The following is a 27,036-nucleotide window of genomic DNA, read 5'->3' on the forward strand; positions in this document are numbered from 1 at the left end:
TTACGGAGTCCCCAGCATCCACTAGGACGTTAGAGAAAATAAGATTTTACTCACCGGTAAATCTATTTCTCGTAGTGGATGCTGGGCGCCCATCCCAAGTGCGGACTTTCTGCAATACGTGTACATAGTTATTGCTTAATAAAGGGTTATGTTACGTGGGCATCCATTGTTGATGCTCTGTTGTGGTTCATACTGTTGACTGGGTAAGTTTATCACAGGTTATACGGTGTGATTGGTGTGGCTGGTATGAGTCTTACCCTGGATTCCAAAATCCTTTCCTTATAATGTCAGCTCTTCCGGGCACAGTTTCCTTAACTGAGGTCTGGAGGAGGGGCATAGAGGGAGGAGCCAGTGCACACCAGTAGTACTAAATCTTTCTTAGAGTGCCCAGTCTCCTGCGGAGCCCGTCTATTCCCCATGGTCCTTACGGAGTCCCCAGCATCCACTACGGACTACGAGAAATAGATTTACCGGTGAGTAAAATCTTATTTTCTATATCATTTTAGAGATGTAGGTTTTTCTTCCCCCATCGCAAAAAGTTTCTAAAAAAAACCTTGCCTACTTTATTTTTTTATTGCTTGTCTGTTTATTTCATTATGGCAGAAACTACAGTGGTATTACTAGCATCTTCCATCACTTTCTCACTCTGTTGGTATTAGGGAACGTTAGGGCTGTAGTTAATGATAAACTCCAATGTAAACAGTCATTTGCTGTGGTGGCCTGGACTAAATGCCATTTTTCACTTCAAGGTGAACCAGGAATTATTCTGTTTTGTCAATATGCTGATGTAAAGAGAAAACCTTCCAAGAAATACATAAATCTGGTTAACTAGTATGCAGTAACGTAAGAAATGAATTCAAGTAATAAATGTAATTTTCTGTGAAAGCCATGTTTATGTAAGGAACCAGCATATGGAAAAGTAAGGATCCAGCATATGGAAAAAGCATGGTCAGAAGTTTTAGCATGTATTCCCTCTGACATGTTTCAAACATCAAAAACATTTTTTTCCAAAATATGTCACTTTTTAAAATGATACTAAATCTAAAAATATATAAATATTATAATAGGGCAGAATGCTAGAATAGTAAAGCACTCTCTCTCTCTTTTAATAAGTTTGCTTTTAATAAGTTTGCTAGTCATATATTGCAGATAACGTATTTTAACATAAGCGGAATAAATAAAAGTACATTTATAAATATTATGCATGATACATAACGGCACCTTTCTTTGAGTTTCCCCTGTACCTCTACTTGAAAAATAGTAAAGCAAATCAATAATTTCAAATAGTATACATTTCCCTTTTATCTCTAGCTTGAGTTACTCATGATAAACAGGTAGATCTGCAAAACGGAGCCCCAAGTGTTATATCTCATTGAATTGATCTATGCATGCCGTCTCGTAGGATCCTGCAGTTTATTAATACGGTGAATGTTAATGTTGTGTGTGTTGTAATTCTATTACTTTGTGTACCAAATGGTGTCTTGTTCTCTTATTACTATGTGACAGGAATCAAAAGAGGAGAAATCCTCATACACGTGCCCCTTGTGTGAAAAGGTCTGCAATTCACAGCACCAGCTTACTATGCACATCCGACAGGTACCGTGACCTTCCATCTGCATGCAAATAAATTCCTGTCCTTTATGTAAAGTCCAGTCTATTGTTTTTAAAACTGCATTTTGCTCCTATTAGTTAAGGCCCCCATCCACTGGTGCGATATGGCCTGTTTCTATGAGATTGAGACGAATTGCTGAGACGGATTGCATGAATAGTGTCACATTGCATGTCCTTTTCGTGCGATTGCGAGGCTAGGCGCGCTCCTGTGTGTCTCCCATCACAATCGCTGATCACACGGGCTGCCCATTATATTTATCTCAATTGCACAGAAATAGGTTTAATAACGTTAGAGTGCATGACATAAATCACATGTAAAAAAATACTCAAGTAGCAAATGGCAATCGCAGGGCTCCCGGGAAGCTCCCAGCCAGATTGCAGGAAAAATGAATCCAACTCATTGCTGAGATAAGCAACACATCCCTAGTGGATGGGGGCCTTTAGGCAGCAAGATGCTTCATTAAAAGTCCTGTGTATATATACTAGATATTATATGCAATCTTTTTTTTTTACAGCGGGTGCGTACAACCGATATATGTCTGTGAATGATGTCCTTCACTGACCAATCTCATCAGCCCTGCAGCACAGCCGATGCCGATATATCTAGCAGATATATCGGCATGTCTATCTGTTGTACGGGATGTAGTTATGCTGTCACAATACCTCCCCCTACATCCCGAAGCCTCACAAACCAGACAGTCGGCATGCCTACTAAAAGGGACTATTCCCACTCATACGCTCGCCACCAAGCCCGCAGCGTGGCGTGCGCAGTGAGCCTGCAAGGGGCTTCATTGCGCTCTCACTCCCTGCTGGAATTCTGCGCCCGGGATCCCGGCGTCTGGATGCTGACCGCTGGGATACTCAACCCTGTTGTACAGGCGACCTGCCACCTGCCCGCCCATACACTGGCTGCAGGGACTGACCTCACACCTGGGTGGGCAAATTCAAATGCCCGTCCAGCTGTGATGTTTGGACCAACATATCGGTTGGCGTGATGGCAGGTCGCCATATAGATCTATGCATTGTATACCCAGCCTTAGAAGCACCTTATCTTCTGCTGTCTAAACTTGTGTTATTGACATTAAACACCATGAGGTATATTCAATTGAAGTTGGATCCATTCCGACATTCATTTTTTGGTATGGATCCGACCGGGGCTATTCAATGCAATCTCAATTCGACTTGGAGCCGGATGGACGCTGCTGTGAGTGGCGGCTGTGACATCCTCCAGCTACGCTGCCCGCTGCTGTAGCACTGCTCTCCCCCGTCTGACCGCGGCTCCCCCCCTCCCCATCTCCTCCTCTTCCCCATCTCTGCTCCAGCATCACAGCCGCCGCTCATGGCAGCGTCCACCCGGCTCCAGCAAGCGAGGTCTCACTTTTGCTGGTGCCGGGTGGACGCTGCTGTGTGTGCGCTGGCTGTGACACATCCTCCGGCGCTGTTCTCCCCGCCTTCCCGCGGCTCTCCCCATCTCTGCTCCCTCATCTCACTTCGATTTTTTTTTTTTAAAGTCGAATTCAGATGGTCGAAAAGGGGGCCTGTCGGTTTTGGCCCCGTTTTCGACACAAGCACGCGGATCGGCAGCTATTCCGCCGATCCACGTGCTTTTCAACAAGTCAAATTCCTCGACTTGTTGAATAATTTGGGGTTAGATTGAATAGGTCGGAACCCCTTCTGACCTAAAAAAGTCGAAAACTGCCGTCTTTTCGACAGACGGCAGCTTTCACCTTCAATTGAATATACCCCCACTGCATGTTAACATTTTTGTAGAAATTGGCATTAAGGACAATATGTCAAACAAGAGCACACATTTTATTTGATATAGTAAAAGAATAATATTTATACCGATTGCCTCCTGCAGCACAACACTGACACTGGAGGGACAGACCATAGTTGTAGCATCTGTGGGAAATCCCTGAGCTCTGCCAGCTCTCTTGACCGTCACATGCTTGTCCACTCTGGAGAGAGGCCTTACAAATGCTCAATGTGTGGGCAGTCATTCACTACCAATGGGAACATGCACAGGTGAGTGAGATGGAATTGCTGAGGTGTGTAACTGTTTTTCCTTAATGCCTCTTGGTGCTGTTGGAATATATCCTCCCCCTTTCTGGCCAAGATGCATGTATCATTTGATTGCTTTATGTTGGTTGTATAGCTTTATAAAATGAGCAAGGATCAGAAAGGTGTGCCTGCTTTTCTTTTGTCTAGGTGCCAAAGAGAACACAATCTTGTGAAGTACAGTACAAGTGCCTGGCTGCAATAAAACAAAAGGGAAGAGTAGTGAGGGTGGATAATGAAGACTGAGCCCAACCAAATGATAGGAAAAAAAATATTTAACTAGAATTCAATATAATGTTTATTATGCTAACCTTCAGACTATTCTACAAGATTATAATGCAGTTATCTAGGGCATATAACATGTAACTCTAGTAACTGGCTGTTTGCATCCAGCTTTGAAAAAGTTTATTTGGTTCTAACAGCTGAGTTTCTTAATGTGTCCCATTCCATATATAAGTGCTGGAACTGTACCTACAGTTTCCAAAATAATAAAAAACACAAACTCTCATCCTGCAACATCCGATGTTCTCCTCTGGTGTCTGGCTGTTTTGTCAGTCACTATGGAAACTAATGGAAATTATTCCTGCCTAAAAACAAGTGTAAACTGATCAGAGAAAATGTTTTCTTTTTAAAGGTCTTTCCCCTAAAATATAGACATGGCTGCGTGAGCTTTGTTCTGGTGTGAGTAAAGTTGCCACATGTCTGACTTTCACACAGTGTTGGGTAGTCAGCGTTTGAGGGAGGTAACGGGTGCCTAGAAAAACGCAGGCGTAACAGGCCAGTTTTCTGGGCGTACCATAGTCAGCTACTGTGAATTAATTTGTACCTGGAGATGCCGTGGTGTCATAGGAGAGCCATTCTGCCTGAGACAGCATATACTTACTCAGAAGTTTGATGGCTGACCGATGTGCGTCCGCTTTTGTACATAAGCGGCAGATGCTGGATATCAGCAGTGGACTTTAAATCGGGCCAAGCGGTCTGAATTAATGGCCTACATGTGAACATTTGAGAACATAGCAAGATAGGGTAAGGGGATTAGCAAGTAGATAAACAAATTCTAGACTGACAGGAACACAATATGCTGTGCTTATTGACAGTTATATCGCCCAATATAATAACTTCAGACATCTGAACTGGGATCTCCAGGGTGTTTGTCATAGAAACATAGAATTTGAAAACAGATAGGAACCACTTGACCAATCTAGTCTGCTCTAAACACGTGTTCATGCACACACTTACACACAAGGGTTAATTTTTTTATTGGGAGCCAACTAAACTACTAGTATATTTTTGGATTGTGTGAGGAAACCAGAGTACCCGGAGGAAATCCACACAAGCACGGGGAGAATATGTAATCTCCACACAGTTAGGGTCGTGATTGGATTTGAATCCATGACCTCAGTGCTGTGAGGCAGTAATGCTAACCATTACACCATCCGTACTGCCCCTCAATGTTGTTTTTCATTATACATAAACCATAATTTTAAAAAGTTTTCTATCCTTTCAAGTTCCCTGTCTTGTGATGAAATCCTTATTGCTGTATTATTGAAAATAGGTTATTTTCATCTTAAAAATATAAAAGTTCAATATCAAAAGTATAATTGTCTGACATAAGTATTACAGTTTATACCATAGTGATTTAGTAGCTTTATATACACACACACACACACACACACACACACACACACACACACACACACACACACACACACACACACACACACACACACCAAATCATACTTGCATGTTTAGAAACATGCACTGGTACAAAAATCACTACTACTGACCAGTATGTATGGCCATCTTTAACCGCACTAGCAAGCGTAAGGCATGATCCTCTGACAGGTCAGATGATCATACATTGGTGTGTGGGTTGACAGGATGGAACAATATATGGCCAGCTATAGATAAGTAATCAAAATTTTTCTGTGACACATCAGAGCCGTGCTGAAAAGAGATACATCAAAATGTATACCTGATTCCTCAGCTTGAAGAACTTCATTTTGTAGTAATAACATTGCTATGAATGGTCTAAGTTTACTTCTGCCCATTGTGTGGCTAGGACGTTGCCTGCTGCAGTGCTCTCTGGAGCTGATTCATATTTGTAAGTAAAGCAAAAAAGCAAGTAACTGGGCAAAACCATGTTGTACTGCAAGTGGGACAGATGTAACGTGCAGAGAGAATTAGATTTGGGTGTGGTGTGTTCAAACGGAAATCTAAATTAGTGTAAAAATAAAGCTGTCAAATAATTGTGGGCTACATGCAAAAGCAACCAGTATTTACTCTGCACAGAAAAAAATATAAACGTATTTGGTCCTCTTCTATAGCATGGTTTGTTCCAAACCCCAGTACGTTGATTTTATTTTTGCTTACCTTACAGACATGAATCCCTTTGTCATTTACAGTAAAAATTGGCAGTTAATTTCAACAATCCATAAAACTAATGACTTATCACAATAGTCATTTATTTCAGACATACTTTAATATTTCCTCTCTTTATCTGCCTTTAAGTTCTCCCTTGCTGTCTGTCAATCCAAAATAACCTAGTCATGCTTTGGAAAGACGATTCACAAGACATTCTGATTGTACTCCTGTTTAATAATAAGACAACACAAAAAGAATTCTTTCATTTTGAGAACATGTTCTACCCCTTTTACACTCGCAGAAAAATCCCGGGATATTGCACGTGAACGCACATCATCCCGGGATTTTTCTCAGTGTGAATGGGTACAGGGTCCATTTCCCGGGACGAGCATCCCGGGATTTCATCCCAGGTCTCGACCAGGGTTGAACCCGGGACCGTCCCGGGAAACTGGCAGTGTAAACGGGTATACCGGGTCAAGGCGACCCGGCACCCGTTCTCTTCATAGGAGGAGGCGGTGCTTGGAGAAGATTATCTCCAAGCACCGCCTCTGGGAGACTCAGCGGTGACGTCACTGACCCGGCAATATGCCGGGTCAGCCCGCTAATGTGAAAGGGTCATTCCCGGGAATGTGTCCCGGCAAATATACCGGGACACATTCCCGGGAATGAACTTCACTGCGAGTGTAAAAGAGGTATTATTTAGTTTATATGACACTGACTGGTCTTGTTTAAAAATCATGAAGTTCAATCATCTGTCAGATATATATATATATTTTATACTTGTCCCTTGTAAGGCCTGGACAAGCTGTGTGATGCGAGCTCCCATCATGCTCTGACAGCTGTTGAGGAATGGCGGGACTTGTCCTTCTACAACACCCGGAGACCCGCAGGCTGCCTATGCCTCTCCTGTATAGTCATGGATAAGATTAGAAAGTTCTCTTTCCCTAACCTATGAGGGGTAGTATTCATGTGACCGGCGGTCAGCAGACCGACGTCACATGACTTCCCCCAGAATCCCGCCCCCTCACTCTCCCAACGGTCGGCATGCCAACCAACAGGGACTATTTCCACTCGTGGGTATCCACGACACCCATAGAGTGCGGTCGCCACCGAGCCCAGTGGGATCCCGGCGTCGGTATGCTGACCGGCGGTCAGGAGACCATCGGTCAGCCATACCACACCCCCTATGAGAATACTACCTGCACATTCATAAGATGAGGATTTTAAATTGTTGCTGTGTTCATGAGAATACTTTCAGCATAATATGCTCATTTAAAGCACGAATACTCTGCAAAAATAATAAAAAATAATGTAAGGAACAAAATGAAATGCATTTTGTACAGACATGTGGCGCACTAGTCAGTAACAGAGGTGTTAACAAAATAGAAAGTGAACCTGAGGCTTAGCTGGGATCAACATTAATGTTCTCATCATCCAGGATGTCATGCATCTCTTCACAATTGTAAGGTACTGCCTGAGACTTCACCTCAGCTCACACAACAAACAGGAAAAAAAGTGAGTGAAAACTTGTCTGACCTGTTTTACTGAACAGGCTAGGACTAGCAAACAGAGCAGTGTCCTATTTCACTCCCCCTCTCTGTCTCTTCAACTGATTTTTTTTTTTTTTTTTTTTGCTTTGTTTTTCCCTATTGATGCATTAAGATGAGCATCATTGTAGGTGTAAGGATGATAAATGTGTGATACCCAGGAACACACACATACAGCATTGTTCATGAGGCAAGAAGCTCCTTTTCTGTGGTTTCCTGTACAAACCGTTCCTCAGTCACAATTGCCCGTTCCATCAGGACTATGGGCTGCACAGTATGGTGTAGGAGTTGGTGATTACTCTGTATTTCATTTGCTCATAAAGCAGTGCTTCTCAAACTGTGCTGTGGCACCCTGGGTAGCCTCAGAGCTGCCTCAGAGCACTTGCAAGGGTGCCTTGGATTGGTGGTCCAGAACCAATTCAAATTATTTATGGTCAATGTAATAGGTAAAAGCAGTGCTGGTGGCTGCTAATTATAAAATATGTGGACAAATAGTAGCAAATCTTGTACCTCACCACACAACAGAACATAAAGATGACCTATAAACACAATTTACTTAATTTTCATTATTTTTTTCCTGAATTTCATAATAAGAAACTTTTGGCCTAGGGGTGCCGTGGGGTTATGGGACATTTCAGTCACTGGTCACCAGTTTTTTGTTTTGTTTTTTTAAACTGCACCCTTGAATTTCCATCTTTGTTCAGCTTGGCATTCTGTTTGTGTGCCCAAACTGGCTAGAGATCTGGTTGTCCTTTTGTGAAGCCAAATTAGGGATAGCACCACTTGGGTGAGATTTTGTGTCCCGGGAAAATGGAGGTGTTGGCAGGCTAAGAACACCGTACACTGATATGCTTGTGTTTGCAGTCAGAAGGTGGCTGATTCAGATGTGTTCTACGTCTGCCTCACCTTGCAGTCTGCAGTGTACCGTTTCTGTTACCTGAGTGAAATCCTTTAGATGCCTGACACTAGGGCCTGTCTGAGGTAGATCACTTCACTCATTACATGGTTTTGCAATCATGCATTTGCCCAAGGGAGGAGCAAGACTGAACTCGTTGTTGTTAGTCCATTGTGATACTCTTATTATCACAGCAATCCAAGAGCAAACTTTACCCCTCCATCCTTTCCCCCTCACAAGACCTTATTATTTTTGCAAAGTAAGTACAATTAGCACCGTGAAGGCTGCGCTAACATTTATTTACTGCATACATAGCTTATCAATTGCTTTTGTTTTCTGACTGGACTGTTCCCTGCTACTAATAGCAGCTGTTTTAAGTAACTGTCCTTTAGTACACACAGCTCTCCAGGCGTCTCTAGGGCTAGGGCTCTAGCATTCGTAGTCCTTTCACTTACTTCCTAATAATTTGTACACTTTTATAAACAGGATAAAAAAGCTAAAAGCAAACAACAACAACAACAAAAACATACAAACAATTGCTGAAGATTGTTTCGGCCTAAAGCTGGGTACACACTATACAATTATCGGGCATGTGCCATACCCATATTGGGCATGTACAGTACGGGTCCTGCGTCGTCAGATGCAGAATGGCTGCAGATGGCAAGAAATTGACAGTCTGAGGCCTATTTTGGGACGTGTAGGGGGCGATGATGGCCTCAGTTTCCCAAAATGGAGGCTTGTTGCCTCCATTTTGTGCGCAAGCTGAGGCCAGGATCTCTATCTTCTGATGGAGACTTCCTGACCTCTGGGTAGGAGCTGAGGCAGCCGGCTGATGGTGCCACAAGTTATCGGATTCTGTATCCTCAGACACAGCACTGGATCACACATGCATACAGGAGACGTCTACTTATATTAAATACCTTCTGCTGCTTTACCATATCTGTGCATCATTGCTGTTGCTTCCAACCATGGATGAATTAGGCTCTTTATTTGCTAGTGTGTAACCAGTAAAACTGTATGTGTGATCTACCAGCATACAAATATGGGAAGGAAAAAAGTTGCTTATCAAAAGTTGACTGACTTTTACAAGTGTTTGCTGTTTGTCAGGGTTGGTCTTCAGTATGCTGGCGGTCGGGCTCCCGGCGACCAGCATACCGGCGCCGGGAGCCCGACAGCCGCATACCGACACTTATTCTCCCTCATGGGGGTCCACGACCCCCCTGGATGGAGAATAAAATAGTGTGGCGCGCGTAGCGTGGCGAGCCCGCAAGGGGCTCATTTGCGCTCGCCACACTGTCGGTAAGCCGGCGGTCGGGCTCCCAGCGCCGGTATGCTGGTGGCCGGGAGCCCGACCGCCGGCATATCGTAGTGAACCCGTTTGTCAGTGGGCAGAACAGGTTTCTATGAGCACAATGGGAGATTTCACCTGAGTCACCCAGCAAAAGAATTGCACCACTTGCAGCTGGTCCAAATTCAGCATCCAGACTAATAAATGAGCTCTATTCCTGCCATATACAGCTCATTATCTGCTCCCTTCACTGGCTGCCTATAAGATGGTGATTTCTATTCCATTTGTGTCTTGCTAACTTTCAAAGCCCTACATGACCAATGTCCAAAGTATTCTGGAGAGTCTGCCTGATGTTTTAAAGCGGCAATATTTCAAAAGGCTAAACCAGGTTGAATTTGCCTTTTCAATTATTGCCACTTTAAAACATTCTGCGAAATCGCACAATGCCTGCATTTTGCAGGCTGTTACATTCCTCTCTTCGTATTTCAATGTTGCGCCATCTGTTGCTTCATTTGTTACTCTTGAACAAATTCTTGTTGCAATTTTTTGTTTTCTCCCATTGTCTGGCAACACTGACTTAAGCAGTTAAACGCAGAATAATGTTCTTGCGAACACATTGATTGAAATAAAGCAGAAAACATATATTTTCAGGTTCACAATAAATAGGTTCATTTTTTTTAGTGACATTTGTCTACAGTTCCCAGTTAAATGTAATCTATGGTCTTAGCTGTCCAGAACGTCATATTCCTCTCAGCTGTGGCAGCTCTGTATTATATCATTGTGTTTATTTGGATCACAATCACATGCCTCCTGTAGTCACTGACCAATACAGTATGGTGCTCTCTTACCCTGAGCATCTTGTCCCACTTGCCTTCATCCCCATGACGGTGTCATGTGTAGGACGCCTGGGATTTGGCGAGCACAAAGCTGGAAACCAGAGCAATGCCAAATAAGGAGACTTGCTTGGGAGATATGAGTGAAATGTCTGCTTTCTGTTCACCAGGCAGACTGCCTGCAGACTTCCTTTTCTTGCTTCAATCTCTGGAAACTTGTCCGGGTTTTCTTTTTTTGGGGCTGAAATTAGGCTTTCATTTAACCATTTTATTCCACATTAAAGAAATTGATTCATAGAATACTGGTCATCTATAGTCTGCGTATTCATTCAGTTCTTCTAGTGACGCATATTGGACCCAGTTTTTTTTATATTTATTATCTTCTTTTGGTCTTTAAAAACATTTAGAAATAATTGTTTGCTTTATAAGTGCCATTAATTATAGGTTGAAACAAGAAATAAATGATCTGAAGCAGGTAAACCTGTAGCTGTGGTATACCAAGTTGATATTCACTATGTTGACACTGACATAATGGGGGAGATTCAAATGTTTGAAAAGTCAGTTGGGTGTCTGTTTTTTGCTGTCTATTAGATAGAAAAAAACAGACACCCAACCGACTTTTCAAACATTTGAATTCCCCCCCCCCCCCCCCAATGTCAGCATGTTCTCCATGTCAACATTATGCATGTTGACAGTGCGATTGTTGACAATACTATGTAACCACAGACTAACCCCTAACCCTAAGGATGATCTGTTTATAATGCAGACATTCATTGTGTCAACATTATGGACATGTCGACATGCAGAACCATTCAACATTAGTGTTGACATGTATTAATTTAAACAATATGACTACATTCGCATTGTATTCATATTCCTCAAACATTTTTTTCCAGTTGATGTGAACTCGTCATAACCCCTATACATTAGCAATAAATTGCTGCAATGTTCAGATCCCCCAACGCCATGTCGGGGAATCGGGAATATGAACTTGTTTAAAAATCCTGATTTCCCCAATCCCGACCGAAAACAGTTAGGATTGACAAATCTGGGATTTTTTAGATGTTTAATTTCCTGATTCCCTGGTGGATCATCAAATCATTGCTGGTTGTCAGGTCTGGGAATAAGGGCCGCTGATGTATGGGGGACATTAGTGTTAGCCATATTTTAAATAGCTTACAAGTAGGCATCTCTGGCTGTGTAATTTTCACACATGATGGAGAAAAAGACACCGATAGTCTGTAATTTTGCAACTGTTGATTAGAAACATTTTTGTTGTGTAAACATGGGGACCGCATACTGTAGTTTTCTGTCTAAAATGCAAAGTGGAGTCTTTCAACTATATTAATTGTGAATGCGTTTTAGACACATGAAAATTCACGAGAAGGACCCAAATGCTGCAGTAACTGCAAGTCCCCCATCACCGCAGAAGAGGAGACGTTTAGCAGCCAAAAGAAAATCCATTCCTGAAGAAGAAACTGAGAAAGAAGAGGAGCCGCCAGTAAAAAAGGTAATTTTTTGCTATTGTAAATCATGCGGTAGAGGGGATTTATATACTGATAACTTATATAAATCCTACAAGGTTAAAGCAATTCTAGTGTGTTCTGCAGTCTGCTTTTGAGATGAGGACAGCACACGCTAAAGCTGTACATGCTGATCAATTTATTACATATTGGGTCAAATCACTGTCTGGATCCTACATGACAAACATCATCAGCATCTGATTAGGTCCGGGGGAGCGGAGATTGGTGGAGTAATAAAAAGAACCTGGCCTTGTGGGGAGTCTGAGGTGGTGTGGTGCGGCCACACCCCACATATTTAATAGTAGTAACTGTAGCCCTGATTAGGATATGGACTTTCTGATTAATGAGCATTTGTTGACATTAATTACTGCGGCCTATATGTTCACTAATCGACTGGATGCATTTAGTTTGGTCAGTCACATATGCAACCAGTTGAGCTCAAGTCAAGTCAATCAAGATATATATGTGTGTAGGTAGTTTAAGGGATTATATACAGTACATTGTATCTTTAAAGATAACATGTAAAAAAAAATCAGGCCATCTGATATGACTGTTTTTGGAGGAAGCAGGTATGTAGTAATGTCTAGCTATATTATGCCACCCCCTCATATGTTGCTTTTTTAAAGGTCGCTGAAGAAGTGCATCCTGTAGAGCCATTGAAAAAGATGGAAGAGGTCCTTCCCTGCCCTTTGTGCTTTAAAGAATTTACATGCAAGTCTAGCCTGGATACACACATGGAGACGCATCCGGAAGCCTCACTTAAGTAAGAAAACTGTAATTTGCCAGTGGTCAGCTACATACTGTAGATGGTGTTGTCTGTCGGATACAAGCTTACCGGAGCTTGATGCATATGGGCACGTTGCAGCCCTACATACACAGTGTTACTTCTCCCTGATTAGCTGAACAGGGGCAGTTATGCCTCTCCATGTCCTGAGATGAAGCATATAAAACAGTGTTCTCCAGGCATTGCAGATTAATAGGTCACACAGTGGATGTGACTGCCACTGGCTGATTAGAATTACTCTGTTGCTGCCATTTGGCCTGAATTGGGAGCACAGGAAAATAAGCGAGTAACTGTGCACCTGGACAAACCATGGGCCTGATTAAGGCCTGATCTCTGCTGTGCGTTTTCGCACAGCGGCGATCAGGTCATAAATGTGCATGCGTATGCACCGCAATGCGCAAGCGTCAGACAACAACAACGTACATTGCCGGTCAGAGACAGAATGGTGCAGAAATTTCATTGGCAAGGTGATTGACGGGAAGAGTCCGTTTGTGGGTGGTAGCTTACCGTTTATTGGGAGTGTTCGGAAAAACGCAGGCGTTTTCAGGGAGGGTGTCTGACATCAGCTCCGTCCACTATCAGCCTGTTCTCATTGCACTGGAGGAGTAAGTCCTGGGCTGCGCTGAGGCTGCACACAGTTGATTTTTGCAGCTCTGCGTACACATAGGTTCGCATACTTAAATGGTGAATATACACTCCCCCTGGGGCGAAGACTATCTGAACGCAGGCCGCAAAGTTAGCAGCCCAGCGATCGGGTGTGAATCACCCCCAATGTTGCAATGCAAGGGGTGCAAATATATTTAGGTTGTTGGGGGGTTTTTTTTCTTGTTTTTTTTTTTTTTTTTGCATGCCACTCATAAATGCTGGACAGCTAAAGTTTTTACTTTAGAGTTAAGTTTGATGTTTGGACTTCTTTCCAACCTGCGGTACAACATGGTTTGCCCGGGTACAAAGTTACCCTCATTTTTTGCTATGCTCCCAACTCTGAAATCAACCTCAGCTGTAACCTATACTGTATATAGACACGATGTGTCCTCAAAGTGTTAAGTGTGATTAGAGGTCATACATTTTATTTAGCCACCTCCCTGATGTAATTGCTAGTTTTTAATGAATACAACATGGGACTAATATTTTATTTTCATGTTCTGTTATTTAGTGTTTTGTGTACTATGCTATGATTGTCTAGCAGTTTGTTCTCCAATCTTAAAACATTTTTCGTGTTACTGTGAGCACTGCAAATGTAAGGTCTTAATGAGCAGAGTGTAAGTCATTAATCTCTTCTTAGGTTCTTTTGCCATTTAGGCACACAGGCTCATTCAGAGTGCCATGCAAGTCTGTTCTGCAGACTGGTCTGTGACCTGTTGGATTGCGCATGTTTCTAAGCCCAAGCATATGCTTCTTTAAACAAGTCCAGGTGTTGTACGCATCTCATCTGCATTTCCCCTTGTGGGGAGTGGATGCAACTGGTGTCCGCATACATCTAGCCTACTGGCAGGTTATACAGTCCTTCTAGTAACTTGGTAGCACTGAGTGTCTTTATGCGCAACTTTTTCCATTAAAATGTATCTGATGCACAATCAGCTTATGCTGATTAAAATGATGTGCGGCATGTCTATATTCTGTTAGTGACCGTGGCTGTATCTGCATATGAAATTCTACGTTACAATATTTTCCTAGAATACGTATCATTTCGTATGCAGATACAGACGCACATTCTTGCAACAATGCAAATAAGATGCATTTTTTGAGGAAAATAAACGCTAGATGCTAATGGAGTTGCGTGGGACCTGTCAGCTCACTCTCACCAGGCATCTCCCGCTGCATGGCGTATTGAGGCAGGATCTGTATTGACGGCATTGCGGGCTGTTTAGAGGTGAGTGTATCTAGTTTTATGGTGATTCCTGAAGCATCTTTTGCACCAAGGATAGTATAGATGCAAATGTGTTGATAGTGACGATTGCTTTCACAAAAGGATGGAGAGGTGCAGTGCATCATCCTTAATGCAGCCAACTATCAATACAGATGAAGATGTGCATTAAGGGATCGATTTTTAAGACGGTTCCGATTCAATCGCAGATGACCACCATTTTCTGGACTGCACATATGCCGGAGCAGCGCCATGTTAGCCACAGCCTGATTGACAGCTTTGAATTGGGCTCTTAGTTCTAAGTATGCAAAGTGTACACACATGCAATTAAGTTGTGATCCGGTTAAGATCCTGGCGTTTGGGATCCCAGAAGTCGGAATCCTGACACTGCTTGGAATGCCGACGCCAGCATCACAACATGGAACGAATCCCAATTAAGGTGTACCAGGACTCATGCTTGGTACAGGGTTAGGCTGCGGGAAGGGGGGGGGGGGTTAAGCATCCCCCGGGAATGGTTAAAATTAAGCTGCGGGGGATGGGGGTTGTTAGGGTTGGGGGGGTAACATACTTACCCAACCCCTGTTCTCTGCTTTGAGATGCCGGTGTCGGCCGTCCACTGAGATATTGTATGTTTCCCACTAAATCAGATGCACAGTGATGGGTTAATAGCACATAATACCTGCTGAAAGCTGAGTAGCTTTACAGCTAAGTTGTATAAGTTCTACCAATTTCTGGTATGTATGATCACCCCTTCATTGTGTTTCTTGCTTGGATGATTTCCTCTATAGTTGTGTCCTAGTTAAGATCTTGCACTGTGTGCATGCATGCATAGGATTGTGTTGAAGCCGTGTAAGATCTCTGTGTTCGGGTCAGACCAAAACAGCAACACTGCGTCTGGAATGTGAGTGGCAACCTGCCCAACTAGCAGCCTTAAAATAGGGAGCCCTAATGATATGGTTTCAGACTTGGGAGTAGAGGGAGGTATGTGTACACATGTAACTGTGCTATGCATATGTATTTTTATACTGAAAGATGACAGAAGAGGCTTTCACGTGAAGCTATGCCACTTCTTCCCAAACTGTTGTTTCAGGCATGAAACCATACATGTACTATACTAATATTAAGGGGGACATTTACTAAGCAGTGATAAAAGCGGAGAAGTGAGCCAGTGGAGAAGTTGCCCCATCAACCAATCAGCAGCTCTGTATAATGTTATAGTATGCAAATTATAGATGTTACTTCAGTGCTGATTGGTTGCCATGGGCACTTCTCCACTGGCTCACTTCTCTGCTCTTATCACTGCTTAGTAAATGTCCCCCTATGTCATTTAAGAATCACAAGCATATATAGGTGACAATATGAATTCAGAGGTGCAAATAAAAAGTTTTATTTTATGAGAGACTCTAAAGTGCAGAATCTTATGGTTTATAATACAGGTATTTACTGTTTTTACAAGTAACCATATGTATCTTTCAAGTATTGTGATTTGGATTGTAATGTTTCATGTTGGTGCTCTTTATATATACTGGTGGTAAGTGGTAGGAGGTGCGTGGTTGCTTTGTTTTTTTTTTGTGCCTTGCAAAATCCTGGTAGTTGACTGTTTAGAATCCAGAAGGGATACTTGTAGATGATGGCAGCTTAGAGCCATGTGTTGTGTCTTTCAGTCTCCGCTGAGAAGTCAGAGAGCCAGCAGTGTCAGTTGTGTGAGAGCATTACTTCTGCCTTCTAGCAGCTGAACCCAGTGCAGCTGTTTGATGTCAGTTCACAGAGACAGGGGAGATGTCTCCCATTTCAGCTTGTAGGGGGAAAAAGTAGGATCCACAAGTGAGATTGGAACTAAATAGCCAGTCTTCTGTGATTTGCTAATTCATATGTTGCCAAAGAAACCTCCTCTATGGCTCTTAGCTCCTGTGTGCCTGGAACATTTCACTAGCTATGTATTTAGCAATATACACATTAGGTCTTTGGGGTATTAACATTGCCCTACCTAAGAGCTAAATGGGTGTTAAACTGAGGAGTCTGGGGACTGTGTGTCTATATCGTAATGCTAATTAGATTATTAATTGTCTGGTAAATACACAAGAGAATGCAGAGGTTTCTCTCTTGCGAGAAGCTGTTACACAGGAGTGTTGCATTGCTATAGGGCTAAGGCTAAATTAATGTTTTGTGGACTGAGGTCCCGATCAATTTAATGCTCAATCTATTTTGAACAATGTCATCTGACAGGCAGCATAGATCATATGTGCGGTAGTCACCTGTCTATGATGGCCAGTAATGTGCCCTGGCTTATAGCCAAGGCTTGTGTGGGAGATGCAGTTTAAGGCTAGAGGGACAATATCAGGACAGGCAGAGCAGAGAGTAGAGCCGGGTACACACTGGCCGATGCTGAAATGCCGGCGATGAACGACTATATCGTTGAACAATATAGCGCATACACACTGAAAGTTATCGTTCAACGATAATGATCAGTTACGTCACCGCCGGCATTGATGTCGTTAGCGTTTATTTGTTAGGCTGAATTCCCCTAGCATGTACCCGGCTTAATATGCTCCAGATGAAAGTGCACTTTTATATTCCCCTCTTTGCGCCATACACTGATCATTTGAAGCTGCAGCATCTGCAATGAAAGCACATGAAATGCTGGATTGCACATTCCTTCTGGGAGCGAGCTTCATCTGGCTAATGTATCCAAGGTGACTCCACTCCTACATGCACAAGTGTATTTAGATTTTTTTCTAGTACTCTTTAAATCACATACAAGGGCAGTGTAAGTATCATACTGATGCTGCCTATTCTGAGCATGTGTATTGGACTCACAGAGCAGTCAGTAACTTACATACGCATCAGTTTTTCTATATATTTACAAAGAAAGATGCATCCTTTTCTTACATGTCATGTGAAAAAGTTGAAATTACTCTACTGGCTCCTTTCCATTGTAATAAAAAAACGGATTCCAAATACCAAGTTCCACTTGTGACATAATTATAGCACATTTGGATTTTTTATCTTTTTGTGTTTATTTATTTTTACCCAGTTTATGTTTTATAAAGAGAACTTTTAGGTTGGATGCTGTAAATAATCTGTATGGGTAGCAGATCACGTGCTCTGCTAAGATGCTGAAGTCTTGGCTGCCTCTCGGACATGATGAGTGGATTTGCAATGACCTGCTTTGTCCTTGAGGAGCAGCTTAAAGACAAGATGCAGGAGACTAGTGGGGAATGGCTGGCTTGGAGTTAAGCATCTCTGAGCAGAACAATTCCAAATGTTTCTGGTGGATGTGTTTTCATGCTGCTGTGCAGTTTGGTCTTCTGAGTTTGAAGACACATCAACAGGTGTTGAGTGCTGGCCTGAGAGGTTTTTTATTACCACCCTCTAGGTATAGCAGGGATTTGTTTTCCTTTTGTGGTATCCCTTGCGAGAAAGAGGACTCCCAACAATTATGCTGCCCTTGGTCATGGGGGATGGGGCAAGTGCTGACAGAGAATAGTTGTAGCAGAACTAGAAGTACTAGGCCTGTCTGTTTTTATTCACTTCCTCTATGTACACCAACATACTGGAGACATTTGCCTTCTGTCTTTTCAAAACTAATGATGATGACGTTTCACTTTCTGTGCATATTATTACCAGTTATTTATAACCCATGCAAACATGGGAAGGATATTCAAACTCCACAGAGTTAGGGTGGTGTGGGAATAGGATCCAAAAACAGAGTGCTGTGAGGCAGTAATGCTAACCATTACCCCAGCCATGCTGTCCATACCACTGTTTGTTTATTTGGATTTGTTCCTTTATCGTTATCCTCATTTGTGTGTGCAGCACTGTGGGTCATTGCAAGCGTTACATATGAAAGTATAACAACTGAAATGCACAATGCATGATTGATTTCGAATGGTTGTCGCATTTTATAATCTCAAGGCTATTTACCAAGGAAATAGCAGCTATTTTCTCTCTGTTAACTATTGCAAAGCAGTCTCCATAACGGCCTATGGAAACTGCATGTACCCATTTACATTTTTTCTAAATGGTCATATGTATGAAACATGGCAAAAATAATTACTGTAACGTGGCTGTTCAAGTGGTAATACATGCTTTCTAAGTATTAGATGCATTTTAGGAATTTCATTATTGCAATTTTTTTATTTTTTTTGCCCGTCCTAGCAAGTTTTTCTGCATTTTGGTACGTTTCTGATGCTATGAAAAGGACTACTTGTTTACCTTTTAGCTAGGCCTAGATTATTTGCTCCAAAAATAGTCTTGTGGTTTATTATACTGACTAGCTGACTGCTGCCTGCAAAAAGCAAGTACAGTTCTTCATTGTGTGGTTGAGGACATAATTATTGTGATGAAAATGTGAGTTTATCTCTCATGCCCTGATGCATGAATACTGCAGATCCAGGCCTGCCAGCTCTCATTCAGCACTGCAGTGTCAGTCACCATTTTCTAAGCTCTCAAGTCCCTTGTCACTTCCTTACCTTTGCTTAATTTACTAAGAGTTGGGATGTGCTAGTTTGTGCTACACTTGTTAATGTTTTGTAGTCTACCTACGAATTGTTTTTATAACCTATAGTGGGAGTCCACATTGGTATATGATTGTAAATCAAGAGCTAATTAATTGTAGTATCTTTCATCTTCCTTTTTTTTTTTCTTAAGACCTGTAATTGTTTAATAAAATGTGGCCACTTTTTTTTTTTTTTGCTTCCCGAAATCAGCCATCTTATGCAAATGTGTACATGAATTACTTGTGACCGTCTTTTTTTTTTTTTTTTTTTTCCCTTTTCCACTTTCCAGGTGTGACATTTGCTGCATTTCATTTCGCACCCATCGGGGTATGCTCCGCCACAATGCTGTAATCCACAAGCTGCTACCCAGAGATCAGTCTGGAAAACCTTTTATTCAGAACAACCCCTCCATCCCAGCTGGCTTTAATGACTTGGGCTTTACCGACTTCTCTTGCAGAAAGTTCCCTATTATTTCTCAGGTACAGCAAGTTCCCTTGCAGTAAATTACTTAATAGGTTGTCCTTTTATCGTACAGAATTACTATAAACATATTACAAGTTAATTTGTTAGAATCCAATTGGCTTGCCAGTATATTTTTGGATGGTGGAAGTACCCACAAAAGCACATATAGTACATACAAACTACACACAGATAGTGACCTATTTGGAATCTAATCCTTAGCGCTAGTGCAGAGAGGCATGTTGCCCAAAAACTTATACTGGGTACAGATTAGATAATGTGTGCCCAGCACGTTATCTGTAGTGATGGGACCTGGCAGGATGCCGACATCCCTAGATTGAGCTGCCGGTACAGATGACTGGTGATACCTCTAATGACCCGTGGGAGCGTGCATCGCTAGCTATTTAGGACCTTATTCAGAAATGGACGCAGATTGCAGCATATGCAGCCAGATCTGCGTCCATCTCCTGACATGCTGGGGGCCGCTCAGCATGTGTAGCGCCACCTCACGATGCTTCTGCAATTACATTACGGGCACATCGAATTATGGTTAACCCCTGGCCATGCTTGTCAAATGGTCCACAGCCATTTTTTTAATCTGAGCAGCTGTGTGTGACATCACACAAGCTGCCCCGAAAACGTTCCCAGACCGCCTGCGAAATGCAGCGGCTGCGTACAGATGCACAAATAGACCACCCGAATGCAGCCACTGCATACAGACGCGCGTCTGCGGTTGGGTCTGAATGACCCCCATAGTGTGTACACCGTGAACGATAAAAAAATTGTCGAACGATTGGTCGTTATCGGCAAATTTGTTTACAATGTGTAATGTGTACTCAGCCTTTTATTGATTATATAACCAAGTACACAATGAACAGCTTGTGAACTTATTTTAGGTTAATAAAGTTGTACTGGAAATCTGGCAGATGTACAACTGCGTAGCTGAGCATACTCCTCAAAATAAAAATGCTATGGTAACTTCTCAATCTAATAATTATACTATTTTTTGTTTGTTTATAATATACAACAAAATATTGAACCAATTCCGAAATGCTAAAATTGGTCCATGTCTTCCCATTTGAGCAGTTGATAAACATTTTAAACAGAGCAAGGTCATTACTGCACTCTCATAAAGTGACTCTAGAGAGCACTGCTAAGAATTGCAATATGCAATGTGACCCTGATAGGGAAGATTGTAATCAACTCAAACCATCTGGCATTTAGTGCATTATAAGGCCGTTGGTTATATCCAAACTACATTGGTTTCAATATTTTTTTTTTCCTAAGTAATTATTACTAATTGCTTGAACATCATGAGAAGAGCTAATCTGAGAGAGGGGGCTCTGTCAGAAATGCTGGGCTTCTTGCACTAAGCTGCTGTTGGAAAAAAAAAACACAAAAGGAAGATGGTCAGCTGTGTGTTTTGTGCAGTAGGCTGGATGGAGAGTATCACAGTGAGACATGCAATGCTCTTTGGGTTTCTATAGCAGTAAAGGGCTTATCATTCTAATCCCCAGTTCACAAGGCTTTAAATGGCATGTGGAGAGAGAAAAAATACTGGTCTGCCCTTAGACCCAGATAGATGTTAACTAGTCCACAGCCAGAAGTGGATACACTTAATATAATAACCTCTCCTCATTATACTTCATACTTGCATGTGGATAAGGAAGACCACGCTAACAGCCATTATAGTTATATGATGCCTCAGCGTGCCAATCACATAATGCACCACATGAAAATATAAACATGCCTACTGCAATCCAATTTTTTTCCCTTTGGCTTTTGCATATTCCATATGTCAGATTTCAAGTAGTTCAGATTGGTTCTTAATGTTATACTTTTTTTAAAAGTTTTATTTAAATATGCAAGCTCATATAGATTTACTAATTTATCTATGCCACTTTCTCCTTTTTCTTTCATGCCCGTGGGGATAGGTTTGGTGTGAAACCAATTTACGAAGATGCATCAGCGAATTGCATAGTTTCGTATGTGAAACCTGCAACAAGGCATTCCCGATGCCTTCAGCTCTAAATCTGCACATGGAATCCCACAAAGACGGTCTGTTTAACAATAAGCGCGACATCGAAAACTCAGTTAAGGAAGGAGAAGACCAGAAAGCTTTTATGGCAGCCTTGGGCCTGCAGCATACCAAAGACATCAAGCCTGTCAGTCAGGAAGCTGATACAACGGACTGTTTCCAGGCCATGCATATAGAAGTTTTGAAGAGTAACCACCTACCTCATGAGCTTGGTAGCAACACAACAATGCTGAAGTTGTCCCCATTGGAGGCACCCTCTGTAGGTGGGCCATTTTCAGTCCTGCCACCAACAAGAGAGAGCATGAAGTTGCTTTCACTGCAGCCTTTCCAAAAGGGCTTTACTGTACAACCTGACAGCAGCATTGTGGTGAAACCCTTCTCCGGAGAGCTAGCTGATATTCAGCAAATATTAAAAATGGCTACTTCCGCACCCTCTCAGATTAGTCTTCCACCTTTGCCGAAGAATTCTCCTGCTGTTCTCAAGCATATGCCACCTTTGAAGCCAAAACCACCAGTGACTCCCCGTACAGTTGTTGCTGCCTCTACACCCCCAGCTCCTGCTACCACTCAGCAGGCATCTCCAGGCTGCATCAGTCCAAGTCTTCCTCCCACACCTATAAGGATCATAAAGAATACTGTGGAATCTGCTACCAGCGCCATATATTTGCAATCCAGATCTGGAATCAACAGTAGCTCCTCTGCTAAGAATTCCCAACTACCCAACTCTGATTCAGTGAGTCAGCGAGATCTAAAAACCCAAGTAGAACAGGACAGTATTATAGAAGCATTCATGCCTTTAGATTTGGAGGCTAAGATCAAACAAGAAGTAGCTGAAGGGGATTTAAAATCGATTATCTCTGGATCAAACAGCAAAAAAACAACCCAGTCTAAGAAAGTATTCTACCCTTGCCGTTTCTGTGATCAGGTATTCACATACTCTGGTGTTTTGCGGGCACACATACGTACTCATTTGGGAATATCACCTTATCAGTGTAATATATGTGATTACATTGCAGCTGACAAAGCCGCACTAATACGACACTTAAGAACACACAGTGGTGAAAGACCATACATCTGTAAAATTTGCCAGTATCCTTTTACTGTTAAAGCAAACTGTGAGAGACACCTACGTAAGAAGCATCTCAAGGTTACTAGGAAGGATATTGAAAAGAACATTGACTACGTATCCACAAACACAACTGAAATGGTGGATGCACTCTGTTCTCCGGACACTGTTTGTAAGTGCTGTGGTGAGGACTTAAAGAGTTACCGTGCGCTGCATATACACATGAGGAGCCATGCCAACCTTCAGAAAAAGAAGCTATTTGAATGCAAAGAGTGTGGCACTGCCTTTTCTGCCAAAAGAAACTGCATTCACCACATACTTAAGCAGCACCAGTATGTACAAGAGAAGGAAATAGAGAAGCACGTCTTGTTTAGGGCCTGTAGTCCACAGCAGAGTAGATCAAACACTCCACCTTTGGAGGATAGCACTTACCTCGATCTGAAACCTACCACATCTTACCTGGAAACTCAGAATGGCTTTCTTCATGGCAGCGGCTCTGCTTTCCCTCTAAAACTTGAACCTTCTACCAGCTTTCCTGTGGACCTTGATGAGCCCTTGGACTTCTCTCAAAAGAACAAAAATCCAAGTGGGTTCTCTGTGAAGGAGGAGAATATCTACAACTCTGTCTGTTTTGATTCCTCCTTGGAACCCATTGACCTCTCTATACCTAAATATGCAAAACAGGAAAAAGAAAACGCACAATTTCAGGCAAAGACACAAGAGCAAATATGTAGCCCTGTCAGCCAACTCTTTACTTGCCTGCCAAGCCCACTTCCCTTAAGTGCCAATGAGATCCTGGAGAAAGCTGCAGCTCTTACACATTCCAAACCAGTAAAAACCCCAGTGCATTTGACTGTTCCAATAATTTCTCCTGCTGTTCTTGGAAGTGCAACTATGCTTCGCCCTTTGAGGCCTAAGCCGCCTCCACTCTTGCCAAAGCCTCTAGTCTCTAAAGAGCTGCCACCCCTAGCTTCCATTGCACAGATCATTTCTTCTGTGTCTTCTGCTTCTACTTTGCTAAAAGCTGATATTACAACACCTACTTTTCAGGTTTCTGCCAACAATTCACACACCACTGAAAAAGCTGGGGCTTCCAAATCCAAGATGATCATTCACCACAAGGAACCCACCCTGCCTGATGCTGCGCCCCACACTGCTGCAATCTCTACAAGCCCATCCGACATCTCCACTTCTGCTGCTTTAGTCATAGGCGCAAAGAAAAGGGGTAGAAAGAAAGGAACAAAAAATAAACCGAAGACAACTGCTGGTGTAGATCTAGAATCGAGTGGTGAATTTGCAAGTGTTGAGAAAATGCTGGCCACGACAGACACTAATAAGTTCAGTCCTTATCTGCAGTCTACCGAACACCTTAAAGATGCTGTGGACAGAAATGGTACAAGTGATGACGAGCGGGATAGCGGTGAAGATAGAAGGGGAAAGCGAAATTCCTACTCCAACTCCTTGCAAAAAATAACCTGTCCGTACTGTCCTCGTGTTTTTCCATGGGCAAGCTCCCTGCAGAGACATATGTTGACTCACACAGGTAAGACAGTCTGAACTGTTTTTTTGTTTACTTGGGGGCCTATTTATCAACAAGTGTTTAAACTCGCTGTGAATGATAAAACTTGTTGATAAATGGTTCTCCAGCATATCGGCTCCTAACTGTCATGTGTTTAAAAAATGACCGTTGGGAGCTGATTGGCTGGTGCACCATTTATCACATGCAACGAGTTTGATCATTGACAACAAGTTTTAACACCCGATAAATGGGCCCCTAAATGTATTGCCAAAGTGTACCTATCCCCTAATATGATTTTAGAATTCTTTTAAAACTTGATATTTGCTACTTGTTACTTAAAGCTTCCTTTTTTTTTATTATTATTATTTTTTTAAAGTGCTAATTTTTTTCTCTTACGTCCTAGAGGATACTGGGGTTCCATTTAGTACCATGGAGGGTATAGACGGGTCCACTAGGAGCCATGGGCACTTTAAGAATTTGATAGTGTGGGCTGGCTCCTCCCTCTATGCCCCTCCTACCAGACTCAGTTTCGAAAATGTTCCAGGAGGAGCCGGTCACGCTTATGGAAGCTCCTGAAGACTTTTCTGCATTTATTTTATATGTTTGTTATTTTCAGGCAGGGCTGGTTGGCACCAGCCTGCCTGCTTCGTGGGACTTAGGGGGGGAACGGTCCAACCTCTTGAAGGGTTAATGGTCCTGTTCCCCGCTGATAGGACACTGAGCTCCGGAGGAAACTATTCGCAAGCCCCACCATGGCGAGCGTACATTCCCGCAGCACGCCGCCACTTCTAACAGAGCCAGAAGAAAGAAGAGTGGTGAGTACTAAGCTGGCGTCCCGACTAGCGGGTCACCGGCCATTATGGCGGCATGAGGGTACGGAGACGCGCGGCTTCTAACCGGGACTGATTGCGTCTCCAGACACAGTACACAGCTGCGTCTCAGTACACTGTACACAGTACCCACACTGGCAATAATAGGCTTAAAACTGTTTTCTCTCCATTTTAAGCAACAGATTACCTCAGCCAGTATAAAAAAAGCGGGAAGACCGCGTGCCATTGAAGGGGCGGGGCTTCACTATGAGAGGATCCAGCAGCTCACCAGCGCCATTTTCCCTCTGCAGTGGACACAGATGCTGACTGACAGGGATGCGCAGCTCCTCCAATGTGACTCCAGATTACCTCTGGGGTCATAGCAGGGGAGCAGCGACTATTAGTGTACTAAGTCCCCTATCAGGGTACTTAGTCTGCGACCCGAATAAGCTTGGTATTAGCGATAAGGGCGCGGTGGGGGCTGGTTCCAAATTACTGTCTCTCCCTGAAGGGCTCTTTGTGGGTTAATTGCGCGTAATCTTTTCCTGTGTGTGTGTGTGTGTGTGTGTGTGTGTGTGTGTGCTGTCACATTTACATTATGTCAGGCAAAGCGTGTGTTTCTTGTACAGCGGAGTGTTCCTCTTCACCAGGGGGCTCACTACTGGGTCCTCAGGGCAGTGCAACTTCCCAGAATAGCGGGGCTGAACCGGAATGGGTTAATTCTATTAAGGGAATGATTTCAAATATTTTTACAAAGCTATCCTGCAATGAGAAAGAGACGCAATACTTAAGACAGACTGTGGATGAGTTGATGAATAGAGACTCCGTCCCCAAACCAGCGTCTCAATCCCCTCCCATTTGTCCGCAGAAATGATCTCTGGCCCATATCCTGCAGTCTGCCTCTGACGCTGGTGAGGTGGATTTGGAGGGGGGATGCTACTCTGTCACAGGGAATAGAAGCTCCTATAGAGGCTATCAGAGATGTTCTGCAAATTCCTGATAAGGTGTCAGAGGAGTGTGAGGAATCTTATTTTAATGTAAAAAAGAAGTCCTCAGTCACTTTTCCTGCGTCAAAGGAATTGAATACCCTGTTTGAAGAACCGTGGGTTAATCCTGATAAAAAATTTCAAATCCCTAAAAGGTTGGTTTAATCTTTTCCTTTTCCTCTGGAGGATAGGAAAAAATGGGAAAATACACCGATATTGGACGCATCAGTCTCTAGGCTGTCACGTAAAAATTGTATTGCCTGTCCCTGGTGCAGGCTCCCTAAAAGAGACGGCTGATCGTAAAATTGAGACTACACTCAAATCATTGTACACAGCTGCTGGGGTGGCCCAAAGATCCACTATTGAATGTGTGTGGATCACAAAAGCCAGTGCTAAATGGTCAGGTAACCTAACTGAGGGGTTAGATTCCTTGTCTAGGAGGGATGTTGGTTTACTCCTGCAGCATACACAGGACTCTGCGAACTTTATGGTAGAAGCCATAATAGAGATTGGTTTGCTTAATGCACGCAGGGTCTTGTGGCTATGCCAGTGGACGGCTGATGCGGACTCCAGGAAAGGCGTGGAAGGTCTATCATTCACAGGAGAGGCCTCTTTGGAGACGAACTAGACAAATGGATCTCCAAAGCTACTGCGGGTAAGTCTACGTATCTTCCTTCCGCAGCTCCCCCAGCCAGGAAAGCTTATTCAGCTTCAAATTTACAGTCCTTTCGGACAGCCAAGTTTAAGGGAAAATCCAGAGGGGCTTTTACAGCCTCCAGAGGCGCAAGAGGTAAACCCCGCAAACCAGCAACTCCAGGTGTTCAAAAACAGAGCTCAGGCTCTGCTTCCTCAAAGCCTTCAGCATGACGGTGGACCACAAGGCCTGGAGG

The 27,036-nt window shown here is 42.9% G+C and overlaps 1 protein-coding gene across 5 annotated transcripts in view; it reads left to right on the top strand.

The window, feature by feature from the left end:
• Positions 1 to 27,036, top strand: part of RREB1 (ras responsive element binding protein 1) — a 138,045-nt gene that overhangs the window by 89,705 nt on the left and 21,304 nt on the right. For all 5 annotated transcript variants that reach the window (XM_063923099.1, XM_063923098.1, XM_063923102.1 and 2 more), the window contains 6 exons: positions 1,507 to 1,596; positions 3,473 to 3,636; positions 11,962 to 12,106; positions 12,746 to 12,882; positions 19,559 to 19,748; positions 21,663 to 24,375. In XM_063923099.1, coding sequence (XP_063779169.1) covers positions 1,507 to 1,596; positions 3,473 to 3,636; positions 11,962 to 12,106; positions 12,746 to 12,882; positions 19,559 to 19,748; positions 21,663 to 24,375 — 3,439 coding nt within the window. The remainder of the gene's footprint in view (positions 1 to 1,506; positions 1,597 to 3,472; positions 3,637 to 11,961; positions 12,107 to 12,745; positions 12,883 to 19,558; positions 19,749 to 21,662; positions 24,376 to 27,036) is intronic.

The sequence above is a fragment of the Pseudophryne corroboree genome, chromosome 5 (genome assembly GCF_028390025.1).
Source record: "Pseudophryne corroboree isolate aPseCor3 chromosome 5, aPseCor3.hap2, whole genome shotgun sequence".
In the NCBI taxonomy this organism is placed as follows: Eukaryota; Metazoa; Chordata; class Amphibia; order Anura; family Myobatrachidae; genus Pseudophryne; species Pseudophryne corroboree.